At 35.5% G+C, this 24,537-nt stretch overlaps 1 protein-coding gene across 3 annotated transcripts in view; it reads left to right on the top strand.

Moving 5' to 3' along the window:
* Window positions 1-8,231: 8,231 nt before the first annotated feature.
* Window positions 8,232-24,537, top strand: part of LOC104898288 (hypothetical protein) — a 26,041-nt gene continuing 9,735 nt past the window's right edge. Inside the window, exons 1-13 of one of the 3 annotated variants that reach the window (XM_010685340.4) lie at window positions 8,233-8,446; window positions 11,850-12,336; window positions 12,955-13,046; window positions 17,723-17,884; window positions 17,969-18,362; window positions 20,793-20,911; window positions 20,992-21,064; window positions 21,151-21,371; window positions 21,482-21,526; window positions 22,161-22,260; window positions 22,489-22,680; window positions 23,605-23,693; window positions 23,828-23,906. In XM_010685340.4, coding sequence (XP_010683642.2) covers window positions 8,427-8,446; window positions 11,850-12,336; window positions 12,955-13,046; window positions 17,723-17,884; window positions 17,969-18,362; window positions 20,793-20,911; window positions 20,992-21,064; window positions 21,151-21,371; window positions 21,482-21,526; window positions 22,161-22,260; window positions 22,489-22,680; window positions 23,605-23,693; window positions 23,828-23,906 — 2,073 coding nt within the window. In that variant the 5' untranslated portion in view covers window positions 8,233-8,426. Of the gene's footprint in view, window positions 8,447-11,849; window positions 12,337-12,954; window positions 13,047-16,786; window positions 16,854-16,969; window positions 17,019-17,722; window positions 17,885-17,968; window positions 18,363-20,792; window positions 20,912-20,991; window positions 21,065-21,150; window positions 21,372-21,481; window positions 21,527-22,160; window positions 22,261-22,488; window positions 22,681-23,604; window positions 23,694-23,827; window positions 23,907-24,537 lie in introns of those variants that run through there. The other 2 variants (XM_048648690.2, XM_010685341.4) reach the window with 2 other exon arrangements.

Raw genomic sequence — 24,537 nt, 5'->3', positions numbered from 1 at the left:
ATAATATGAGGGGGTTGAGGGTGATTATAGTGTGATGATTACATTTGTATGTATTGTTTGACTAATATAATGTGGGATTTTGGAATATGTAATGTAGTTAGTGTAAAAGATATTTTAAGATGATAAATTATGTATGTTTAGATTTACTAGGAGGATTGCATATGTAATGTGGAGTTATGAAGAATCGATGTATCATGGAGAATCCAATCTTTTAGATTTTGAAAATTTTGAGATGAGGAAACACATAATATCATCAATGATTTATGGATCTAAAAATATTGTGCATTATGTATTATGGGTTTAAGATTCTCAAGGAAATTTTTTTTTTTTGAGAGGAAATTTGCATGTAGTATAATGGTGTAAAAATTTGAATTTGGAGGTTGGTACATTAAGTTGTTTAATGGTGTAATGATTAGTAGCCCAATAATTATTTTAAAAAAATTCTAATGGTAAACCCACCAATCCCTATTGGAGGCGTTTGATTCATATAATGGTATGAGTTCGGAATCAGGAATGAAATTAAGGTGGTATAGATTTAGAACTTGATACCTAATACCATGTGTTTGGTTTTATTTGAGATTGGATTTTTTTTTTCTATCTAATACCTAAAGGTATTGGTATGAGCCAAACTCACCTCCCCTTGGGTTTATAAATCCCATACCTTATGGGCTTGATGTATGAGTTTTAAATCTCTCAAATTATTAAAACAAACACGAGATATGGGTTCTGTTTATTCTAAACCCATACCTCATACCAAGATTCTATGAACCAAACACTCCCTTAGAGTTCTTGTCTATGCAATATGAGTAAACTTTATCTTATTTTAGAAGTTTTTTATATCCTCATTTAATGTATTGTTATATCTTATATCAAACTATCTGATAATAGTATGACATGTAGTCACATATATAGTCGGTAATCTTATATTATACAAGATGTACAAAGTCAACTCATTATATATTGTGTCAATCAGGGATGTATACAAGTCTGAAATCGGACTAAAATGAGATTGGTTAGACCATTAGACTCAAATTTTCATTTTTGGTGGACTAAGAGTCAAACTAGAAAGATTTGATTTAGACTGACTGGCCTGAAATTTAGGTCTGATTTGATGAATTTGTGCTTCTTTTAGCGCTATAAATTGTCATTTTTGCTTTTTGCAACTATTTTCTTTCTTTCCACAACTTTTAATTAGCATTTAAAAAATCTATTCAACTCAAGTTAAAAATCTATTCAACTCAAGTTATGAATTGTGAGACTAATAAATAATAATGAGGATAAAGATAATTTATTTATTGTTTTGAGGGTTTTTTTTGAGTGGTTAGTTATGAGTGGTTGGACTTTTGCCAATAAATAAATAAATTGAAAATAGAAGTAATATTTTTCAAAGTAAACAAAGTTCTAAAAAAATCTAAAATATTTTGAATCAAATTTGTTTGAGACCCAAAATCAAAGAATTTTATGAATCGAATACAAATCTAAATTAACCAGTTCGATCTGGTCCTAATTCAAATACGAAACATATTGTCCAGTGATAAAATTGACTATTGCATGCCAATATTGGCATATTGCCATTAATATTGCCATTAATATTGGAAGTATCTTTGTTTCCTACCTTCCAATCTTCCAATCTTCCATGCTTCCACAAATCACATCTTACATCCTTGTCAGTTTTTTTTAATTGTTTCATCAATGATATGCGTCTATAGTAATTTGCATCATTTTTGTTATAATGATATTTGTATTTTATATACTCAATGATAGTACATTGTTACAGTATATCTATACCGAAGATGGGCGGAAAGAAGTATCTGGAACCTCGTGGTGCACGAGCTCCAATTGGGCATGCTTTACTCGAGAAAGGACTCATTATAATTTAATAAATCCGAACCACACATAAAATCATCGAACCTCTATCATTAGCTAAGCATTTGGTTGGTCAATTCAAGTGGCCAAAACGCAAAACGACCAACTTTCGATTCAAGGAAAACGGGGTGTGTTATGTCTCATGTTAACATATGAATTATAATATTATCAATCATTTAATATTCTATGCTTAGTGGTTGAGGTACCGTAAACATAAGTCATAGGTTCGAATCTTCCCTTCTCTTCTTTGTACTGTCTTTGTGTTTCATATGAGTGAAAATAAAATAAAATTCTATGCTCTCTTCGTTTCTAATTGTATGCTCCATCTTCTTTTTCGGAGTCGACCTTTATCGATTTTAACCATATTATTTCTTTAATATATGGGTTAAAATATATTTATGTTGGATTTTGTTAGGTTTATCATTGTATCTAGTTTCAAACTAGCAAATTTTTATCCAATGATTTTTACTAACGTATACTCAAAGATATTATTGATGGTTAAATATATATCTTGAAAACCGTAAGAAAGCAAATAAAATATATATTTAGGGAAAGAGGAAGTAGTCATCTTGCTTTAACTGTTGTTTAGGTTTAAAAATTAAAATTTTGAACTTTCATCTTAGTGTATGTTATAATATTTTAACAGATAGGATTTTTTTTTTTTGACAGGTAACAGATAGGATTTTTTTTTTGACAGGTAACAGATAGGATTTTTTTTTTGACAGGTAACAGATAGGATTTTTGTTAATGTATAACTTTAACTATAAATATTTTAAATTATTTATTAATAACTATATAAAGTATATGTAATTGAGATAAATTAAACAGCCGAAATACTAAATTTGTTTTATAGCTTAGTAAAAAAAATTGGGTCAAAATTCATAGATATTTAGCGGCAAAAGTAAGTTTTTTTTACCATTGAAACACCTGCCAATTATAGCAATTGTTTATGAGTTTATAACATACAGTAGTAATCAATTATTGATTTATTGTTACCCATGAATTCTTTTGTAACCTGTCCTTGTATTACTTTTTATGAGTTTATGATTTCCTATTTATGTGGACATCCTCTTTGCAACATGGAGTAGATGATACTAATTGATGAGGATCCTTATATAATCCATTTTCGCTTTATGTTTGAAGATCATCGATCTTCACATATTCTTCTTCTTTCAACATTTTTTTTATTGCAACTTCAGGCATTAACTTGAGTAACTGTACTTTAAAAAACTCTCATAAAGATAGTTTGACTACCTGGTAATACTGGTTTCAAGTCCTTATTTATAAAGACATTTTAAATCATGTATGGCATGCATGACGTATAAATGTCGCCTTAAGTGGAGTCGTGGGATATCATAATTCACATAGCGGAGTCTAGAGATGGCTACTGGTGCGGGCTGGTTCGCAGATCTTAGTGGGCCGGGCTGAGATTTCATGGTTCAGGATCGGACCGTGAAATTCATGATTTTGGCGGACTGGTCCTCGGGCTGAAAAATCTTGATCCACATCGGTCTGTTACTAGTTTAACAGTTCGTGGGCCTACTGGGTTGGCGAGCCGACATGAGAAGTTTTTTCTCAAAATTATTTAATCATTGGAATAATTTATTATTGTTACATAAAATCTTTAAAATTAATTAAAATATATACAATTATTAATATTAATGAATAATTTCATTATTATTGAATTTGATTGAATTATAAGATATGAAATTTTATTAAAATATATACAATTTGATTAAAATATACACAATTTGGTTGAATAATTATTTGGATTAGGCTGGTTCGATTCATGGGCCAGATTTTATGTTTCGAATTGGGTTGGACCGGGCTTTTCATGGGCTCAGTCCACACGACCCAAAAAGCGGATTGGATTGAATTGACCCGTACTGTTGGACATCTAGCGGAGTCTTGTAAAAATTCAATAACACCTTATTTTAAATATAAAGTGTCAAAATAGATAATTCATGAGTACTATTGTACCATTGTTCATTAGTAAAAGCGTCACTAAGCTCTAAACAAAAATGACATACATTGCAGTAGCTAGCCTTAGCCGACCCTGGCTTTTACACCTGACCAATGCCAATTAATCACATATAAAATGTCCCATAATCACTATATTCCAAATTTTAGGTAAACAATTAAGTCATTCAAGTCGAAAAAGGAGGTTAAAAAGTGGATCAGGCACTAGCTAGAAACAACTTGGTACAATGCTGCTATGTTACAAACTAATTAATCAATTTTTTAGAACAAAGATAATATTTTTTCTTTTGACAAAGTGAACATAGATAACTTAATATAAGATACTTTAAAATTTGAGTGTGATTGCCTTATATTACTTCCGGTCTTTATTAATTTACCCGAATTTTTTCTTGGGATGATGTTCCTTATTAGTTTATTCATTTTTTTGTTTCTATTTTTGGAATGGGACTACTAACTTTCCATCACACATACATTCAACTTTAACATAAAATAATAGTTTTTTTTTTCCTATGTCCTGCAACATTATTTCTTCTAAAACTTTGTATAAAAGAAACGAATAGACTAATAAAGACCGGAGGGAGTACTAGTAAGCTAAGTGACGTGATTTTTAATCTGCCTGAAAAGGACTTGGTAATTAGCATGACGATGACGGGGCATGGAATAGTTTAAGTGATGTTTATGGCAGGTCCGCAGGATCTAGTAAAAGTTCAATTTTGATTAATTAAAATAGAAATGAAGGAAGGACATTTATATATGACAAGATTATTGATATTGGCGGTGAAATTGCGTAGTCAGAAATATGTCTGTTTATAATTTAGTCAATAAAACATACCAAACTATCAACTTCCATGATACTTGTGGAAAAAAGAACGTAAATCAGGTGCATGCTTCTTGGCCATATATTTGGTGCTTGCTTCTTGGGTTTTGGCTTAATATGGTTTATATTGGATTTGAGCAAAAGTAGAGAAGGTCTTTTCTCAACTCCTATGGATGAGTTCTTTTATTTAATCCAGTTCTGTATATCTTAATCTTAAACCTATGAAAAGCAAGGATTTGGCGAACATGATTAGTAAAAACTCCGGAATCCACCAGAAAAGAGTAGGAACTCTGTGATATTATTAAAAGTCAAAAACTGCCTCCCAATAATGACTTAATAAAGTTTAAATACTTAACACAAAACCCTAATACGAAATTAAGGAAATAATAAAATCTGAAAATAATTAAAATGCTGATTTTGGGCCTTAAACGAATTCGGATGGCTTAAAAAGCCTATAGGTCACGGCATAGCGGTGAGTTTGACTCGTTGGCCCGTTCCGCTTCCAGAAAGGTATCACAATAAGCAATCGGACTCCGTAAGCTCGATTAGTAGAAATCATTTCAGGCTTTTTTTGTCGAACTTCGTTATCGAACTTATCCGCTAACCTTCCTGCATCATGTATGTTGACAAAAGTGAAAATCAGACAGCTGCAACTAATAAACGATGGAAACAACTTTTTTGATGGCTCATTATATTACATGGTATATGCCTTACTTGCTAGCTCCTTGGTCCGGTCCATGGTCTTTACACATATTTTTGATTTTTTTTAGGGGCATCTGCATAATAGAAAGTAGATAATTAAGTGTACGAGGATTGTCCAAATTCCATACCGGTCTATTGGACCGCTTAAACCACCATGAGTAATTTGCCAAGACATTAAGCGTAGATCGAGGAAATGAATCATTATGATACCGGTATTATTGGACACTCCGATCCTATCCATTCACTTTGCCGATACTCTCTACACATGCCATGTCAATTGTGTCTGGGTTGATCCATTCACACTATACATGCACTATAAGTATTAATTAAGGGATAAATATTGTTTGAACCAATAGGAGAAGTGTCCTATTATCATTTGGACACTCCCGACCACTATAAATACTTCGTGATCTGAGTTATTCATGTACATTTTTTATCCACATATTTTCCTTTACTGACTTAGACATTAGAGTGACGTTCCTCTGATCAACCTATGAGGTGTCTTGCAAGATCCGAACCAGGGTACTACATGCATGCATTACTTTCTCCAATCTATGATGTCCCTGATCCACTGTAGCCTACTTTGCTGTGCCTAATTCAATCCCGCCAAAGCGAAGCTAGAAAATTCTGTTTCTCCTTGCCACCCAGCCTGTTTAGGGGGCTTATCTTTTGGTCTTTCTCTTCCACTATGTGGTTTCGTGTCTAAGATCAAATATGTAAATATTTTGTCCATATCTTTTTGTATCAGGTGTATAATAAGTTTCCTATTTTATAGCTTGCCCATAAAGTTGTAATGTTGTACATTAAGCACTTTAGTCAATTGAAAGGAATCACGTCACGATGACCTTTTCTCTTTCACGGTATTGAGATTCATGGTTACCATTAAATGAATATAGCAAGTAAAAAGATACATTTATTTGTGAAACATAGCAAGTAAATATAGACGGAGAGAGTATGATTTACTATTTTTTTAATATACTTTTATAAGGTAAGGAAAAGGAAAGGTTAGAAACCCCTCCGTACGAGGGGATTCTTACTGCATCGTTAACAAGAATGGAACTTAAGCCAGAGTTATTACAAAAAATAAGCATTTACAAGGTTCGTTACCTATTCAATCAACCGCTTGGTTTACTTCACTGAAGATGTGCTATATGGACCAATTGTTCAATGACTTGAGGAGTGAATAAAATGTCTTCAATGATATTTTGCAAGTTGCCAAGGGGATTCCCATATCCCCTTAGTAATTAAGTATGATTTTACAAATGTGGTAAATTGATATTATGCATAATTGAGAGTTGCTTGTATAATTAATCGAAAGTCAAAACTGTTTTTTTTTTTGGAAATTTAAAATTATTATTGATAACCAAAAAAAAGGATACAACCACCAAATCAACAGCTAAGCTAAAGAAAGATAAGCATCAGTATCTATTTTAGCCCACCTTCTAGGAAGGGTTGAAAAAATAGACTCTTCAAGCAACACTAAAAACAACAGGAATGTTATGACTTATAAGCACTAAAAAGACTTAGTGCCAAAGTAGCCAAAGCGAAATATTTGTTTTTGGGAAACGTGGGTTAGTGGTTGGAATAACAATTTAGCACGTGATATCACTTTGGCTACTTTTTAGACGTGATATCACTTTGCTAAAAAGTAGCTCAAAAACTAACCACGTGATATATAGTCTACTAGGCAATTACTAACGACCTTCCAAAAATTATATACTAAAGTTTAACCACTAGACCAAGTGATATTTAGTGTTATCGTGTTAAAGTACAATATTAATAAATCAAAATTTTTCCTTACCCGGGACATAACATGTTATATGTGTCTATGGATATATATCTTGTGGGAAACCGGATGGTACTTCCAAGCACGTCGTAATACGCTTTCCTACAAGAATTTTACTGACTCACTAGGAACGACAAGGTTTATGGTAAACTCTTGCGGGATACAAAGAAGAATTTATGGAGTTTGGTTGATGACAAACTACATACACTACAATGTGTTTGAAGATTGTGTTTTACAATGAACAAGGAGAGAAATCTAGAAATAAATCTCCTTAGGCAAGTATGTGAATGAATTTGACCCCATTCCATATGTGACATCTCCCTATATATACTTGGAAAGATTTACAAAAGAAAACACTAAAATAATGCAGCCATTCACACGAAAAGACATGCACCATTTCAAGAAATAAGTGCCTTGCCATGCAAACTAACGAACTGGAGCTAGCGCACCCCTGTGGAGCGAGCGCTCCAAGGAGGAGAGAGTGCTCCTTCATGGAGCGAGCACTCCATGCTGGCCCTGTCAAGGAATTGGTTCTAATTCCAATTCTCAGCCAACTCCGAGCGTGCACTTTACTGATTCGTTTTTGCATTAATCTTCTTCATCTCACTACGTTTCATTACATCACGACATCTCATCAACGAACACATTTAACTATAAATATTCCAACATATCCCAAGCCTAATAACTAGTTATATATAAAAAGTTGATACCAAGGATGTCTTGGCCTAGTGGTTAAGATTGAGGTACTGTGAACGATAGGTCACAGGTTCGAATCTCCCCTCCCCTTCTTTGTACTTTGTACCGCCTTCGTGGCTCATATGGATCAAAAAAAAATATATAAAAAGTTGATCGTATATCTTAAATACCCTCAAAGTTACGTGGTATACTCTAGCATCCTATCTCATTGGGCTAGTCCATGAGCTTTTTACACACTATTCTTAGGGCCAGGGGTATTTTGAAAAAAATGTAGATAAGGAAAGAAGACCTCATAAATCATAAAAACATAGATATGTAATATGTTCCCTCTATTTCCATTTTAGACCATATGAAGCCCACTTTTGTCTACCCAATTCAATTCTACTAAAGTAACACTACAAATTGTGCTTCTTTATTGCTAGTTGCTACATGTCTAACGCTTCGCCACTCAGCCTGTTTTGGGGTTGAGCTTTGCTTTTTTTTCTTTTGAATGCGCCATCTATTTGTTTAACAGCAAACTCAAACACACACACACATACACACACACACAATCATCTTTTTGACTTCTTCACTCTCTTGATGTCTCTGCTTCTTCCAAGGTTAGTACTTTTCTCATTTTTGTGTTGTAATTGTTTGTAATTTACCTCTAAGTTTGATGTTTTAGGAGTTAGGACATTTAGATTTCTATATTTTGTTCAATTTCGTAGCCATTTGATCCTTAATTGATGATATTTATCTGATTCCGTGGTTCATTTTATGAGTAATTGTCGGCTAATTTGGTCGATTGATGATATTTATCTGATTTTGTGGTTGATTTTATGAGTAATTGTCGGTGAATTTGGTAGACGTGGAGTGGATTTTGCTGGTTATGGTTTTTTTTTCTAGTAGAAGCAATCCCTAAATTTCGGTTCTCGCATTTTGTCAGCTAGGGTAGATCATATAGGTGGATGAAGATTAGTGAGGAGTTCAATTTTAGTTCTCTAGTGTTCTTTTGTTCGAATTTTGATGAGAACTGAACAGTTGCCTTTCATCTCGAAGCTTATGTTCTTTTGGTGGTTACATTTGTTACTGTTAGCCTATCCATTTGGTAGTTTACTAGAGTTTATAGAATTTGTGTTTCTTATGCTTTTGGCCGGGTTCAAGATTTTGGGGGATTATTTGTGACCGATAAGGAAGAAGGATAATGAGATGGGATTTCTCCTACTTGTACGTTTAGAGGTTACAATTGAGAGCACGTTAAATTCGTTTGTTGCGTTATTGCCTCTTGGCATTAAGATAATGATCACTTCACTTTGTAGTCAAAGTCAAATGCCCTGTTTGGCAATTATCGGATAGCTGGTAGCTAATTGTATTAGATGATAGTTGGAAGTTGATTATATTAGCTGATTTGACTATCTAATTGCATTAGGGGTTTGTATAAAGGCGTTTGGTAAGTAGCTTTGCTACATAATTGAGTAAAATGACCAATAAGAACATGGGCATAATCTATTATTGTATTTTTATTGTGGGTGTTTGTTTGAGAGAGTTTTGGGGTAAAAAGAGAGGTTTGACTAGTCTAAGCCTCTAATAAGAGTGTTTGGTTGAGAGAGAAATGAAAGAGAGGTTTGAGCCCAAAAGGCAAATTTTGAAAAAGTTACTAATAGGAGCTTTTTGGATGAGAGGTTTGTGATATGGTTGTGTAATGACTAATACATCCTAAAGTTTTTCAAATGTACTACCTTTTACCAGAAAAAAAACCCACCAATTAATTTTTTATAATATCCTTATTGGTTATTTCACCTAATAAAGTACCAATCAGCTAACAACTATCTATCAAATACTTCCACACAAATAACTAGCCAAACCAGCTAATACAATCAACTAACCGCTAGCAACTAATGCAAATAGCTAACCTCTAATTGCCAAACAGGGCCAAAGTATCAGGAAGGATACTCTTATAACGTTGGAATGAGGTGTTTGTGAAGTCGAAGTATTAGGAAGGATGCTCTTATAACCTCGGTAGGAGGTGCTTGTATGATGTCTTGAGATGCTACTAAGAGGATTAGGTTCTTTTAGATTTTGCAAGTTGTCTCATGCTCGTGTGGATTTGTGATCGGAGCTTTGTGGAGTTGGTTGTATGGTATAATTTGCTGAGAGATAATGTGGCTACCATAATTTTCACGTTGGACTGTTTGGATCTGCGTAATGCTATGTGACATTAAAGTTGGATGGAAAGAAAGTTTAGATTCATAAATCGAGGCTTTAGTTGAAAGTAAATATGGATGTAAACTTGAGACTCTTGATTGCCTTAGAAGTTCATTATTATGGTGATTTCTCGTTAACTTGTGGTTTGGTGGTTGCTGGAGAGATAAGAGAATTAGAGAACTCAGACTTTGAGAGGACAACACCTAGTTATTTTCATTGTCGGTGAGAAGGTTTTACACTTAACGGGTATTTGGTATAAGGTCTTCAGGGAAGGGAAAGGTAATCAAGATCTCTTTTTCCCTTTCATGATGTTTGGTTAGTGTTTTTCCCATTTCCCTTATCCCCATCAAGATCTTCTCTATCATCATTTCTCACCCACAAGGTTTTGAATTCCCCCTAACACCTCTATTGACCAAACTTTGATCACCCTTGACTTCACTATAAACAATAGTTTCCATCCTCGACTTCACTATAAACAATAGTTTCCACCCTTGACTTCACTGCTACTGCCTCCCACCACCACTAAAATTAAAACACCTAAAACCAGGTCAACCACTGACCTATAATCCTCAACAACCACTAAACAACCATCAACAAGACTAACTTCATCACACAACACCTCAACCGACAATCTCACCTCGTCAACCACCCATCCACTCACCGGCCCAAAAACCTCAGCTCATTAACACCTCAATCAAAAATCCACCAAGTCAATGGAAGGAGAGGACTTGAAAAAAGATGGAGAGTGGAAAAAAACCTCTTTAGCGCATGAATGGTGGCTTTTAATGGTCAAAATAACCATGAAAACTCCATATTTGGAACTTTTATGGTCGAATTAGACCATAAGAGCCTCTTTGCGTGAAGGTGGCAGATGAAGGCTACACCACATGTTGGTCGACAGTGGTGGAAGACCGCATAGATGGTGGTGGGGAGCTGCGCACATGGTATTATATAGGGTGGAGGGCTGCGTGGGGATCTAGGGTGGGGAAGAAAGAATTCCAGTTTGAGCCTTTAAGGGAACATATCCCCTTTTTCCTCTCCAACCAAACATAAGGGAAATTTACGGGTTTTGGGGTTCCTTAACCCTTTCTTGATTCCTTCTCTCTCCCTAATCCCAACCAAACTCCTCCTAGACAATTATATGTAATTTCTTTTTTATCTTTCCGTTGTTTGTTTTTCCTCCAAAGAATGAAAATGTAAAAAAGAAATTTCTTTTGGATGTGAAAGTCAGAGGGTCAAAATGTCAAAGATATTGTTTTGTTCTTTTGATATATTCTTCCCCTTTTTCTTTTTCATTTTTTTTTTTTTGGGAATTACTGTTTTCTGTGATTCCATTTTTTATTGCATGCCATGTAGATAGTTATGTGCTTTTTTCCGTAGCTCTGTCTTCACTCTTCACCAAAGAACAAAGAATTTCTACTCACTGCACCACTAGCCCGCCCCGCTCAAAAAAGATTAAACATTTGGCGAGTTTTTGAGAAATGAACTCTCTAATATTTCATTGATCAGTTAGGGCCTATGTTGTCTATATTTGAACCTTTCCAGCCTTCTTTCAGCATGGTGTATGCTTGGCTATTGTTCTTTTGGACAGATTTAGACCTTTCCCACTCTCATCTTATGCTATGAACATGTTTTTTCGAGTAACGTCACACGCTTAGTTGTAAATATTGTTGAGGTGGTTCTCTTTAATTAACTTGTCGGGTAACCATTGCTGACTTGTTATTTCGTCTCTGTTCTATTAAATTGATCAAGGATATCCTTTATTTTTGTTCAAATTTGACTTTCATGCTCTTCTTTTTTCCACTTACATATTTGCAGCACTTCAGCTCAATGGGTTGCTAACAGATCAAGTAAAGTCCAAAGTTTGTACAGAGTGGTAGACTTGGATCACACAATATCTGAATGGCCTGTTTTGAGGAAGGCATTTTTTCAGTGTACAGAGTTCGATAATAGACAGAATAGTCATAGTTATAGGTATTTAAGGGTTCGGAAGCATAATCTATTTTCTTATAAACCAAAAAGGGCTCGGAACATGATTCAATTCGCATCTTCTGATGATGGTGTGACCGTTAATGGGGGCCCTGAAGCTAGCACGAGTACGGATGTTGAGGCAATGAGAATTAGTCTAGATCAAGCCCTAAAAAATGAGGACTACAATGATGGGCTTGTCCAATCTCTATATGATGCAGCTAGATTTTTTGAGCTATCAATTAAGGAGCAAAGTTCGTTGTCAAAAATATCATGGTTTTCAGCAGCATGGCTTGGTGTTGACAAAAATGCATGGGCAAAGACACTATCATATCAGGTTTGCAATGAAAGATGCTGATTCACATTATTTCTTTGCTTATGAGTTCTTAGTTTCTTCTGCTTCCTGAATATTATCAAGGTCGTTACATATGAGGTGATATGTTGTTTCCAAGTTGTATATGGTGTTTCATTTGATTTACATTGCACATGCTATGCTCGTTAATTTTTCTTTATCTCTGAAATTGCTTCCTTTCACTACTGCACTGTGAGTAAAACAGACATTGACTAGCACTTGCTTCGATGATACAGTTGAAATAAAGAAACATGATGAATTTATGGTCTGATTATTCTGTTTGTGTGTGGCTATAGCTTGCCAAATTAAATAATTACTTCTGATCCAAGGTCGTCCCTATCACTTCTCTGCAATGATCTCATGCACTGACCAGTGACCAATGTACAAAAAGAGAGAATTCAGCATTATATGTACATCTGTTGCCTTCCCATAACGTGAGCTTTACTAGCAGTATCGATTCCTGAGATTCATGTGAAGCTTACGTTTACTAGTTTAGAATAATTAAGAAGTCTTGAAAAGTTTCTAGTTAGGTATTCATCCTTCTAGTTACTTTAGTCACTCTTAATGTCATTAATCAATTTTGTTGCTCCCTAAATTTCCCAGGCTTCCGTATATGCTTTGCTGCAAGCTGCTAATGAGATCTCATCACGTGGGGATGGAAGAGACAGGGAAATAAGTGATGCTGTTCAGAGAAGGTAGATGTCTCCTTTGCTTGAAGTGCTTGATCATTGTGTTTCCTATACATCCTTAAATGAGTAACCACACAATAATCCCAACTATTGTCTCTTTTGAACTATTTGAGCTTTATTTGGTAAATATTTAAGTACGGAAAAGTGTGAATACTGAATACCAGTTTTGCATGAAAACAACTTGTAACTTACTTTTTATCATTCCCCCTCTTTAAAGTAGCATAGTTGCTACTCTGTTTATGCGTTTTTCCTTTTCTCTGCATCCTCTTTCAATTGTTGTCTACTTGTCTTTTTTTTCTTTTTCTCCTGCTCTGAATCAACAATTTTTGTTTGATTCTGTATAGATGTTGGGTATTTATGTAGTAATTTTATTCAGTGTTCTCAGTTAAGTAAATACACATCTTTTAGGATATTTTTGTATAAGAAATACTCCTTCAGTCTCTTTGTAATAGTTCCACTTCAGTTTCAGGGTTTCAAGTGCACACTCAATTTTTTTTTAGGGGTATAACTCTAATGAACAAGTGTTGTAACTCTAATCCAATCGTGTGGTTGAGATTCATTCTCATTTCTCATTTCTCATGTAAGGAGCATTTTCATGTGATCTTGCCCCTATATATATGTGTGTATATATATATATATATATATATATATATTATATATATATATATATATATATATATAATATATTATATTATATTAATATATATTATATATATATATATATATATATTTATGTATGTATAGAATAAAGTTCACATAAGAACACTTCTTGTATGAGAACAATGGAATTATAATCCATTTTAGTGAAATATAATCTTTTTTTGACATATCACATCATAATCCTTTTTCCTGAAATATAAACCTTTTGGAAAATTGGCTCTTGCAAGGTAAAAAAAGAAGTTATGATTTAGTCAAAAAAGATTATATATTGGTTGAAAAGGATTATACCAAAGTGTTATCATAAGAAGATTCTTCTCATGGGAACCCAACCCTATATACATATATGAGATTTAGCTTCATTCTAACTTGCTTTTGGGAAAAAATATTCTGCAGATCTTTTTCCTTGTTCTTCAAATAATCAACCGCACAGAAAATGTTAAACATCTTCTTGTTATTAATCAAGATTCTATTGCTTCTTCTTCGTATCTCAAAAGTATTATTGTGCAACTCCATTGATCATAGTGGTTCGGTAAATTACCTCTAAGAAAATGTATCCAATATGTGTTTGGAAGAGATTATCTGGTCACTGACTCCATCGAAGTCCTAGTTTCTAACAGAATATAAGAAGTTAATTCTGAAAATACATGTCGAAACAAATCTAACAAGCTATGACGTGATGGTATATATAGGAATGTGTGTGTGTATCAAGGGGTCTTAGGCTAAGAAGGAAATAGAGTTTCAACACTTCTCACTTAGAGTTGCACCAGTAAAAAAGTTCTTTTAAATTTTTTAAATGTTTTTTTAGGCTGAGTTATATCACTTGTTAATTAGGAGTGTTTGTATATACATGAATAGACTCATCATATCTGGGAGAATCAGGAGTGTTTGAAAGGATGGTTGGGTTTAGATGATTGGAGAGAAGTTATCTGGAAGAAAATAGATAATGCCAAATGCAAAGTGTCATATTTGCTCTGCATAATTTCCTTGGTGTGGTAGTGCTCTGTCCAGTGGTGAATATGATCTACAAAAAGGGTTGTTTTTTGAAAACAATAGGTGGGAAACTAGAGCGTGGTTGTGGGTAGGGATGTAAGGTGCTGGTGGGTGTAGATTCTTGGAATAATGTATTGTTCACATTCCTTGCTTGTGATTATATGATTATACATGCACTTGTCTCCCATTGATTTGCCATATTATGCTTAAAGATGCTAATCATGTAGCAAAACTTCATTCTTTTAAGGGAATTAGCAGACACAGTCTATAAGATTTGGTTGATGTGGGATCTATCTATTGCCTGATATCAGACTCCAGCAGGGTTTTTCAGGGGTTGGGAGGAGGAGGGTCTGATGCACAAAGCTTCTATGATTCTGGAGAAGCTGGTCCAAATAGATTCGTCATTTGGAGACTGTAAAATAAATTGATTGATCAACCAGTAAACCATTTCCTCTCCTTACTCTTCTCAAACCTCTAGTTTTCTATGTGAGCATTAGACTTGGATGTGGCTGTCCATATGGCAAGCATCTATTGCACTCAGTCGAATTGAGTGCCATGGCCAAACACAATGCACTATAAACTGTGTCTATAAAATTTTTGAGAAATACTAAAGAATGCTATTAGAAGACATCACATATATGTTGCTTTTATTGTGAAAAAGGAGATGATTGTACTTCAATTCTGTTTCTACAAATGATGCAAATTACTTCTATTAGTTAAAGCCTTTGTTGTTGATCTTGTTTTTTCTTTTTCTGTTTTTATCTGGACAAATATTTTTTTTTACTTGAGGTGTGCACCTTGATTTAACTATAAAGAGGGGATGTATGGATATGCAGTATGAGATTTGGCTTCTCCCATGGAATCCTCTTTCTCTGTTTTTTTCCTGGAGAATCGGAGAAGTGTCAAGAGATTGTAGCCCCAACAATAGCATGGTTTGCCAAGCACCTCTACCAACTTCAAAGGAAAAAAAAATGTCAAGGAGAATATATTCTAAAACTGAGATGAGCGTTTCCATTTTTAATAATTAAGGCTGAGTGTTAGCGACATGATGCAATGAGGATAAAAGTCAAATTTGCAGACAGTTGAAGGTTGACTGTCTGCATTTTATCTCAGCTTGATATATTTTAAATGAAAAGGAGAAAAAAATACTTGTCAATGAATATCTAAGGACTTGCATATGTAGCACCATTCTAGTTAGGAGCTATAGTAAGTATCTCGTTCATTCCACAACAACTTAATAGAAAATTGTGTTTGGCTTGGATACCTGTGCACAAGAACTCAAAAGGAAACTGCAGTGCTTTGCTGTAAAGATGTGTTTCTATATATGATATGGTTTGAAGGCACTCCTGCTTTAACCTTACCAAGGCTTGTGAATTGTCAAGGACATCATTGATGGTCCTGGACACCTGTGTCAACTCACAAATTACCTCAGCTGTTTCCAGAGAAACAAGGTATTATTATAAAATTATACCAAATGAAGAAGTGGCAATCTTGCTGCAACCTTTGCAATATGTGCTTGCTCCTGGAGCTCTATATGTTTTGAAGTAGAAAAGAAGGGAATATTTGCTTGCTTCTAGCTTAGTGGTGGTCCCTATATGTTTTCTACTAGAGAAGAATTTTGTTAAAAGAAAAAATAACGGAGAAAGGGGTTCAAAAAAAGTTCTCCCCTAGGTATTCCCCTCCCCATTTTTTTTTGGGGGAGGGCCGGAGGGGAGTTGGGAACTTGAGATAGCTTGGTTTGTTGGGTTGAGGTCAAAGTGACCAAAGACACAAACATGAGTTGAATTTTTGGTAGAAACTGGAGAGGTAATCTTGGTCTCCAGTCTTTCTTTTTTTTTTCTTTTGGGGGGGGGGGGTTGTGGGGGATACATAAAGGTTCTAGAAGATGAGGTCAGACTGTCAAGGCGTGGAATAGGATAGTATATATGGTTTTACCAGGCTCATACAACTTTTTTGTTGACAGACATCTGCTGGTATCTGCTACAAATCAAATTTGATCTGTTCAGTCTTAGAAGATAAGTCAACCTCAATCTTGCATCAAACAAATATAACCCGAGGGATCGATAGTCACCAAAGGTATCTGATTGCACGGCTGATAAATGTCTTTGAAAATGGAGCTATACCACAGCCAAAATTCTTCAAACCTAAAAAATAATTGCCTAAGTGAGTTTGCCGGAGGCTTCTTTTCGGAAGATTTTTACTGTTGAATCTCCTGTTGTCCTTTTAGTCAGCTATATATACGTTCTGTAATCACATAGTAATTAATGGATTTAAAGCAGGCAAGCAGGAAACCAAACTCTTGCATGATCAATTTCCTTTCCTCCCGAGGTACTAAATTGTTTGTTTCCACTTGGTATTACCTTGCTGTCCTGATGGTCACTGTCATTCAAAACATAGTATTTTCCTAAGGCTCTCCTGTACAAGCTTATTAAGTTGTTTTAGTAGAATTTATTCCCTTAAGGTTTATTTCTAAATTCTAAGAATCCTACGCTGTTGCCATGTCTTTTTCTTGTAGGGGTGGGGGGTTGGGGTAGGGTTGCTGGTCCTCATAAGTTAAACCTGTATTTAATTAGATTTCTTGCTGTTCGGCTTCTGTTATATTGCAATACACCAAGGTATGGGGAGGCCTCCAATAGTGCTTACATATGAAAGGTCTGGCAAAAAGAAGAAAATGAGTGAGAATTCTGAGCATAACAGTAATCAGTGAGAATAATTGGTGAGGTGGCAAGTTTTGTAAGCAGGAAAGGATATTGCTGTTAGAGATTTTTGTCTATGTAAGAAATGGGTAGAGAGAGGAAAAGGGTATTCAGAAAATTTTAAGGGAAATCACTTAGTGGAAGAGTTCTTGGCCTCTCAGATGCCATGAGAAACTTGTAATTATTTCTGCTTTTTCATCAATCAAACATCTCTACCTTCCTTGCTGAGCTCTGTTTTTCCTTGTTCTGTAGTTCTTCCCTACTGTTTTTATCTTGCGTGAGTTGTGTAATCCCAATTCAAAACATATCTTGACTGTTTGCTTTCTGGTGATGCAGCTTGTTACGGCTTTCCGCTCCTTTGGAGAGTATAATCAGGGAGAAGTTATCTGGCAAGCAGTCTGTACTTTTTGATTTGTTTTGGTCTCAGAAAATTCCAGTTGTGGTAGCAACGTTTGTCAATCATTTTGAGAGGGATCCACGTTTTCGGGCTGCCACCCTGTACGTCTTTATGATTTCTATGGACTCGCCAAGAAGTGCTTGTGTGTCGTGACATTTTTCTAATATAAATTTTTTTAATTCTAGGTCTGGCAACAGAACAGCACTGGGTTCAGGTAGTGCCAGTGATATATCACTCGTTGTGCTGGCTTTGGTATGTACATCTGTGATAATAAAGCTTGGACCAGCCAAGATTTCTTGTTCACAGTTCAACTCTATGATCCCTGATGTAACTGGCGGTTTGATGGATGTGCTAGTTGGTAGTATTTCTATACATGAAGCTTACCACGCAGTAAAGGAAATTGGTCTACACCGAGAATTCTTGGTGTATTTTGGACCTCGAGCTGCATCTTGCGGAGTATCAGATGATTGCATAACAGATGAAATGGTGTTTTGGGTGGACATTGTGCAGAAGCAGCTACAAAGAGCTATAAGTAGAGAAAAACTGTGGTCTAGACTCACTACATCTGAAAGCATCGAGGTGAGAACCAATCACGCTCATCATTATCTCAGAATATTGACCTTGCTTATAAGGTTTAGGCTTGGTTCTCTTAACCTGATATAAGATGCTCAAGTTTGGCGTTTTAAACTGTCAACTTCATCATTGTAAATCCAGAATTTAGGGTTCTAAGTTCTAACTCCATTACTATAAATTAAGAGCCTAGGGTCTTATGTATATAGGCTACACTTGAAATTATTCTTTTTAGCATCTGATCTTGTTATATGTGAAGAGATTAGAGGCTATAGTCATTTGTGGTGACCGAAGTACGGGAATAAATTTTTTGCTTACATAAATTTCAATTGTTCTCAGACTTAATGGCATTATCATAATAGTTGATGAGGTGACATAATGTTTCATAGTGGATGTCATGGTTGATTTTGGAAACAGATGTTGCAGACTTGCAGTAGGGCTTTACATGGAATGCCAAGTAGAATATCGTCCTACCAATTGACCATGAATTAGTTTTTGTAACCACAATTACACATAGAGGTAAGCATACTAAGTTTTTGATTTTTACTCGTTGGATAGGTTAAACAAAAGAATGTTGGTTTTCTTCAAGAATTCAAGATTAGCTTATAGTTTCCCATCAACATCAGTCCTAGCAAGGGGATTTTCTCGCTCACCTCTCGCTACTTGTTGCTAGGCCTTCCTCGTTGCTTCCTAATCCCTGACCTTTTTTTTTTTGAGGGGATCCTAATCCCTGACCTTATCACTACAGCTTCATGTTTATTTTTGAAGTGGAGATTCCAAACCATATAATTTTTACTTGTATCCTTCAGTGTATGATCACAGATCCATTGGAGCACTTCCATGTCAACAATTTGTATCTTATAGGCTTCTTCAAATTTAGGGCATGTTGGCTTGTTGCTCTCTCCGATTATTTATGTTTTATAGTATAGTTCAAAATAGATAAGTTGAGATTAATTGAGGGAAAATAGCTGTGCACATTTCAAAAGTTGAGGTTTAGAATAACTCATTGAAAAATTGGGTGAAAAGAACTAGCCAGAAGTTGGCCATTTCTTTGTAGTGTGTACGGTAAAATGCATACAACATGGACAACATCTACCCTGGTGCTGTCTTATGCTAAGTGGCAGAGTTTTTTTGGTCGTGAGTAGAGGATTTGGGGAAGATGGACTTCTCAAGCGAGTCTGGTGCTAGTGTGGAGATCAGGGAATTAAAACTCTCCCGTTCCGTTACAGAACGGCCGTTCTGTAACAGATTTTGGATTTGCCGTTCCGCGAAATCCCGTTACGGAATGCCATAATAAAATTCACGTACTTCTCGCCGCGTTGTCCGTTCCGTAACGCGAACTCGCCGCGTTAGAACGATTTTATCCCCGTTACATCCGTTCTTTTCAAACATTGGCCAATTTTTTTTTATGATTTAATTATATAGTTGAGGAAACATGATATTCTATTAGATTTGATTATATTATGTTGTAATAATGCTTCATAAACTAAAAAAATGCAAATAAGGTTAAAACATATTAATGTGAATTTTTAAAAAAAATTCACGCCGCGTCGGCCGCGAAACGTTCTATTTCGCCGTTACAAGCCGTTCCCGCGACAACGTGACCGTTCCCGCGAACGCGACCGCGAGCGCATTTTTTTTCCCTGTGGAGATCGTACAAATCAAAGATTGCTGCTAAGGATTGTTATGAGTTGCTTCATTTTTTTTTAGGGGTTATGAGTTGCTTCAGTTTAACTGAAGAAAATTTGGTCTGAACTCTGAAGCTATTACGGTTTGCTGCTGTATTGTCTTCATGCTTCCGTTCATCTTCCTTGGGTATGCAATGTTTAGATAGAGACATGGGTTTGTGGAAGGGTGCTTTAGTTGGAGTTCTAGATGTTGATACTTTATACTGAACTCTATTTGCATGGCTGCCAGAGACATATGTTATGTTGAATTTGCTGCTGTTATTTGGAGGCTAGTCATAGTCGGCTAGAGGCAGGTTTCTGATCATTTTTTTGTTAAGTGAGTGCAGAGAGTTGCCAGATGTCTACTGGGTCCTTTTACATTTGTGCTTCTCATTAGTTGGAATATTGGCTCAAAGGGAGCCCATTGTCCAAGCCCAAAGAACTATGCAGTTTCTTAGGTTCTATTGAATGAACTAAATCAAACAGCTTCTAGAAATATGCACTCTCAAGTATCAATGAATTAGGTTGTTGATTTTCTGTTGTGGGGATCTAAATGAAACGAAGAGCGAACTCTTCTTTTTTTTCAAAAAAGTATAATGGGGACTTAGAAACAGGTTATAGAAATGACGCTCATGGAGTCATGGACTCATGCTGTCTAAATTTTATCCTCTAATTTTCAATGTTATATATATTTAGATGGAACATTGGTGCTCCTAACCTGAAGTTGTTTAGATATGTTAATTTATTTCTTTTCTTGAATGCAACATTGCAGGTTTTGGAGAGGGACCTAGCAGTATTTGGAATTTTTGTTGCTCTGGGCAGAAGTACAAAATCTTTCCTAGCTGCCAATGGATTTGATAAAATTCCAGAGCCTATTGAGGGCTTCATCAGGTACTTCTTATTCATCACGACCTAGCGTAGCGGTTTGTTTTTTTGTAGTTAATTATTCATTTCTTTTCTCCCCTTTGTAGATACCTTGTTGGGGGATGTGTATTGTATTATCCACAGCTCTCTTCGATAAGTTCTTATGAATTGTATGTGGAGGTTAGTGTCTTTACTTGTGATTACAGAATGAAATCTTCATGTACAGATGTACCGAGTGAAAGAAATACATAATACTTATTTGACAGGTTGTCTGTGAAGAGTTGGATTGGCTTTCTTTCTATCCAGGCTACAGTAACACAATTAAAGGCCCCCCTGAACATAAAAAAAAATCTGAATCTCCGCCAAATTTAGAAGCTGTATCACAAGCACTAGATGTTTGCTCGCGTTGGATCCGTATCTTTATTAAACACAGTAAGTGGGTGGAGAATCCTTCAAATGTGAAAGCAGCATGGTTTCTTTCAAAAGGGTAATTTCTGCATTTATGGGACCTGTGCTTTTTTGGTTCTTTCACAACATATTTGCTCTACTTCTACATTTCTTTGCTGCTAGTGTTGACAAGTCAGTTTTCTAACACAGACTTCACAAGCTCGGGATTTGCATGGAGGAACTGGGATTTCTAAAGTTAGTTCTCTCTCTTGTTTATGAATATATGTAAGGGAGTGGGTGCTAATGTGAAATCCAAAGGAAACTGTTGAGAGTAAGCAATAAGCATGTACCTTTACGTGGTCTGGAATTTTCATTTGCAATTGCAACATGGGTGCCTCAATGCTGTAACATCTTTTAGTTCCATTATAATTTGTGGCTCATGTAAGCTGACTAGGAGGTCACATAATTTCCCTCTCTACTTGTGTGACTTAGTTTGGTATTGGCGTTTTAGACTCATAAATCAAGCTTACTAGCCTAGAAGGCAAGAATGTTGGTTACTCTGTTTTGTAAGTTCTTTTTCTTTTTCTCTTTTTTTTTTTTTTTTTTTTTTTTGGGGGGGGGGGGGGGTTATCTACTGATTGTCATTCTGATATGGGATAGGCTTCTAGGCATATATAGACTCATTTGTGGTTGCCTAATTAGTTAAAACTGGCTTTTCGACTCAGAAAAAGAAAGTGCTGGCTTGTTAGTACTATTGTGATTTGTCAATAACTCAATGTACAATGGTGATTATGGTAATGCCACTTGAATGATTCAAATGTCCAGCAAACGTGATGTTTTTCCACCTCAAATTACTAATTTTTTTCATTTGTCTTACACTTCGACTCAGGGATGAATCTGTTTGGAGCAAGGCTAAGAAATCTGCTGAGAGAGCTCAAGCTACTTCAACAAGCTTCAGTTCTAGGGAGGATCCAGATTCTTTTGACAAGGTATATTTCAATCATTCAATCTTGGCTATTTACTTATTTTACGAAAACAACCGTTGTTTTGCAAAGATTGTTGGTGACAAATTTGTTACTATGCTGCTTGAAATTTCCGAGTCTAGTTTGTTTTTTCTTTCGTGTACGGCAATATTTCTGTCATGTCTTTTTCGGTTTACATTGTTTAATTCAGTTTTAATTGCTTTGTATTGATTGATGATTTTGGTTCTGTTCCAGGCACTAGAATGTGTTGAAGAAGCATTGGTGAAATTAGAAAAATTGATCCAGGAGATGCATGTATCCAGCTCTGGTACTGGGAAAGAGCATCTAAAAGCTGCTTGCTCTGATCTTGAAAAAATAAGGAAACTTAAGAAAGAAGCGGAATTTCTCGAGGCATCTTTTAGAGCTAAGGCAGCTTCTCTCCAGGAGGTACTTTACCTTTTCGTTCCCCCCCCCCCCTGTCATGTAATAATCTATGTAAGATAGGACTAGAATATAGGATTATATCAAAGGACGGGCGGGGTTATATTGTCATATTCTAGCTGAAATAGGAATGTCCAAAAGTGCTTCTGGCATGTGCTTGATGGTGATGACAAGATATGAAATAATGTCTCTCTTCTGATATGTAGATTGTAGACTGCCACAGAGAATTTTGCATATTTGGTGCTCATTGAAGAAATATGGAAGCTCACGTGATTTCCAACAAGACTTCTTCTCTTGTGCATTTAATTAGGGTAGTATCCACATTGAGCTCTTCGAGCTCCAAAAATGGAGAAGAATAATATTTGCTCTTCATCCAGTTAGTAATGCTTGGAATCGGTTCATAACTGAACAACACTATAGCTCGGTATTAAAGTGAATGGGGTCAATAAACTGCTAAAGCTTAAACACAAGCTACCAGGCATAAGTGGTTTTACTAGGAAATTAGTAGTATTTTATGGGTGAAGTAATGTTTTCTTGACATTGACTCCCAAGAAAGGGTTGAAATTTTTTGGTTCTTGCTCGCTTCTCAACCTCTGATTTATATCTCTATTCCCTGGTCTTATGAGTTCATTCATTATTTATTACTTTCGACTTCTTCAAGAAGAAGATGACTTGAGGGTAAATGAATATGACTACAAAGTCAACTGAGCCTGATGACTGATGTAGTTGTTTTTATATATTTTTGTTGCCTTAAGTAACTTCTAGACTGTCTGTTGTATATTATCCAAAGAGGACATATTGAGTCTACGCCGACACATTAGCAATCCACTATTAACTTCTCTGGGTGAGGATCTAGGAACAATTTGAGTTTATTTTGAAAAATTCAAAAATTTTCTTTCTTTACTCTAAGATGCAATATTGATTAACTAGGAAAATGATGACATCGAGTCGATTTCCACTGGTGAGGGAAGCAGATTTATAAAAGGCAAAGATGGTGCTCTTGTGCAGGACAAGAACAGGTATGCGAATGAACAGTTGAGCAAGCTTCCCGATGCCAAATATCTCATTATCTTGACTTAAGTGTTGCCCTCAAGCTCCCCCAATATCTATAGTACGGGACTAATTTGCAAAACTTAATTTTTGGCCCTTTCAGTAATCCTCGTGGTTTATGGACCTTCCTGTTTCGCCCCTCAATGAAGCAGCCTGAATCTTCCAAGACTGCTGATATGACTGTATGCATCATCTTTTCCCATATAATTCTATCGTCCATTTCTATGTTTTTTTTAGTCTTCTATGCATTTACATCTGCAAGGCGAGGACGACCTAAGGAATTCGCAGCATAATCAAAGGACCAAAAAGAATTTTTTTCTAGGAAGTTAGGTTGAAGAGAAAAAAGTAATTTGTTGCATTTATTCCCTCCGTCCCTAAAATATTGCTCCAGTTTCCTTTCTGGTTTGTCCCTAAAAGATTGTTCCATTTCCCTTTTGAGTTACATGGTCCCTACAGTCTCTCTTTACTTGTTCTTCTATCCCACTCACTAAAAATACAAAACTACCTACCCACTCACTAAAATACAAAACTACCTGCCCATTCAATACAACTCTTAAAGTAGTAATCAAAATGAATGGGACAAACATCAAGGGAAGGAGGGAGTAATAACTCAAGGGAATTGGGGAGGGAAAGGTATCCCAAGAATTGAAGATATTTTCTAGCTTGGGAGTGACCTCAACACTTGATCTGATTCTTAGCAGTATCAAGTTATATCTATTTGCGAGAATTCAAAGTAGATGCTGACAGATAACTTTTTTATTGATAATACTGTGTCGAAAATCATGAATTTACGAGCATGTGGACCAATATTAT

The sequence above is a fragment of the Beta vulgaris genome, chromosome 7, assembly GCF_026745355.1.
Source record: "Beta vulgaris subsp. vulgaris cultivar EL10 chromosome 7, EL10.2, whole genome shotgun sequence".
Taxonomy (NCBI): domain Eukaryota; kingdom Viridiplantae; phylum Streptophyta; class Magnoliopsida; order Caryophyllales; family Amaranthaceae; genus Beta; species Beta vulgaris.
The sequence above is the reverse complement of the archived record's forward strand: the minus strand, read 5'-3'. Positions and strand labels throughout refer to the sequence as shown.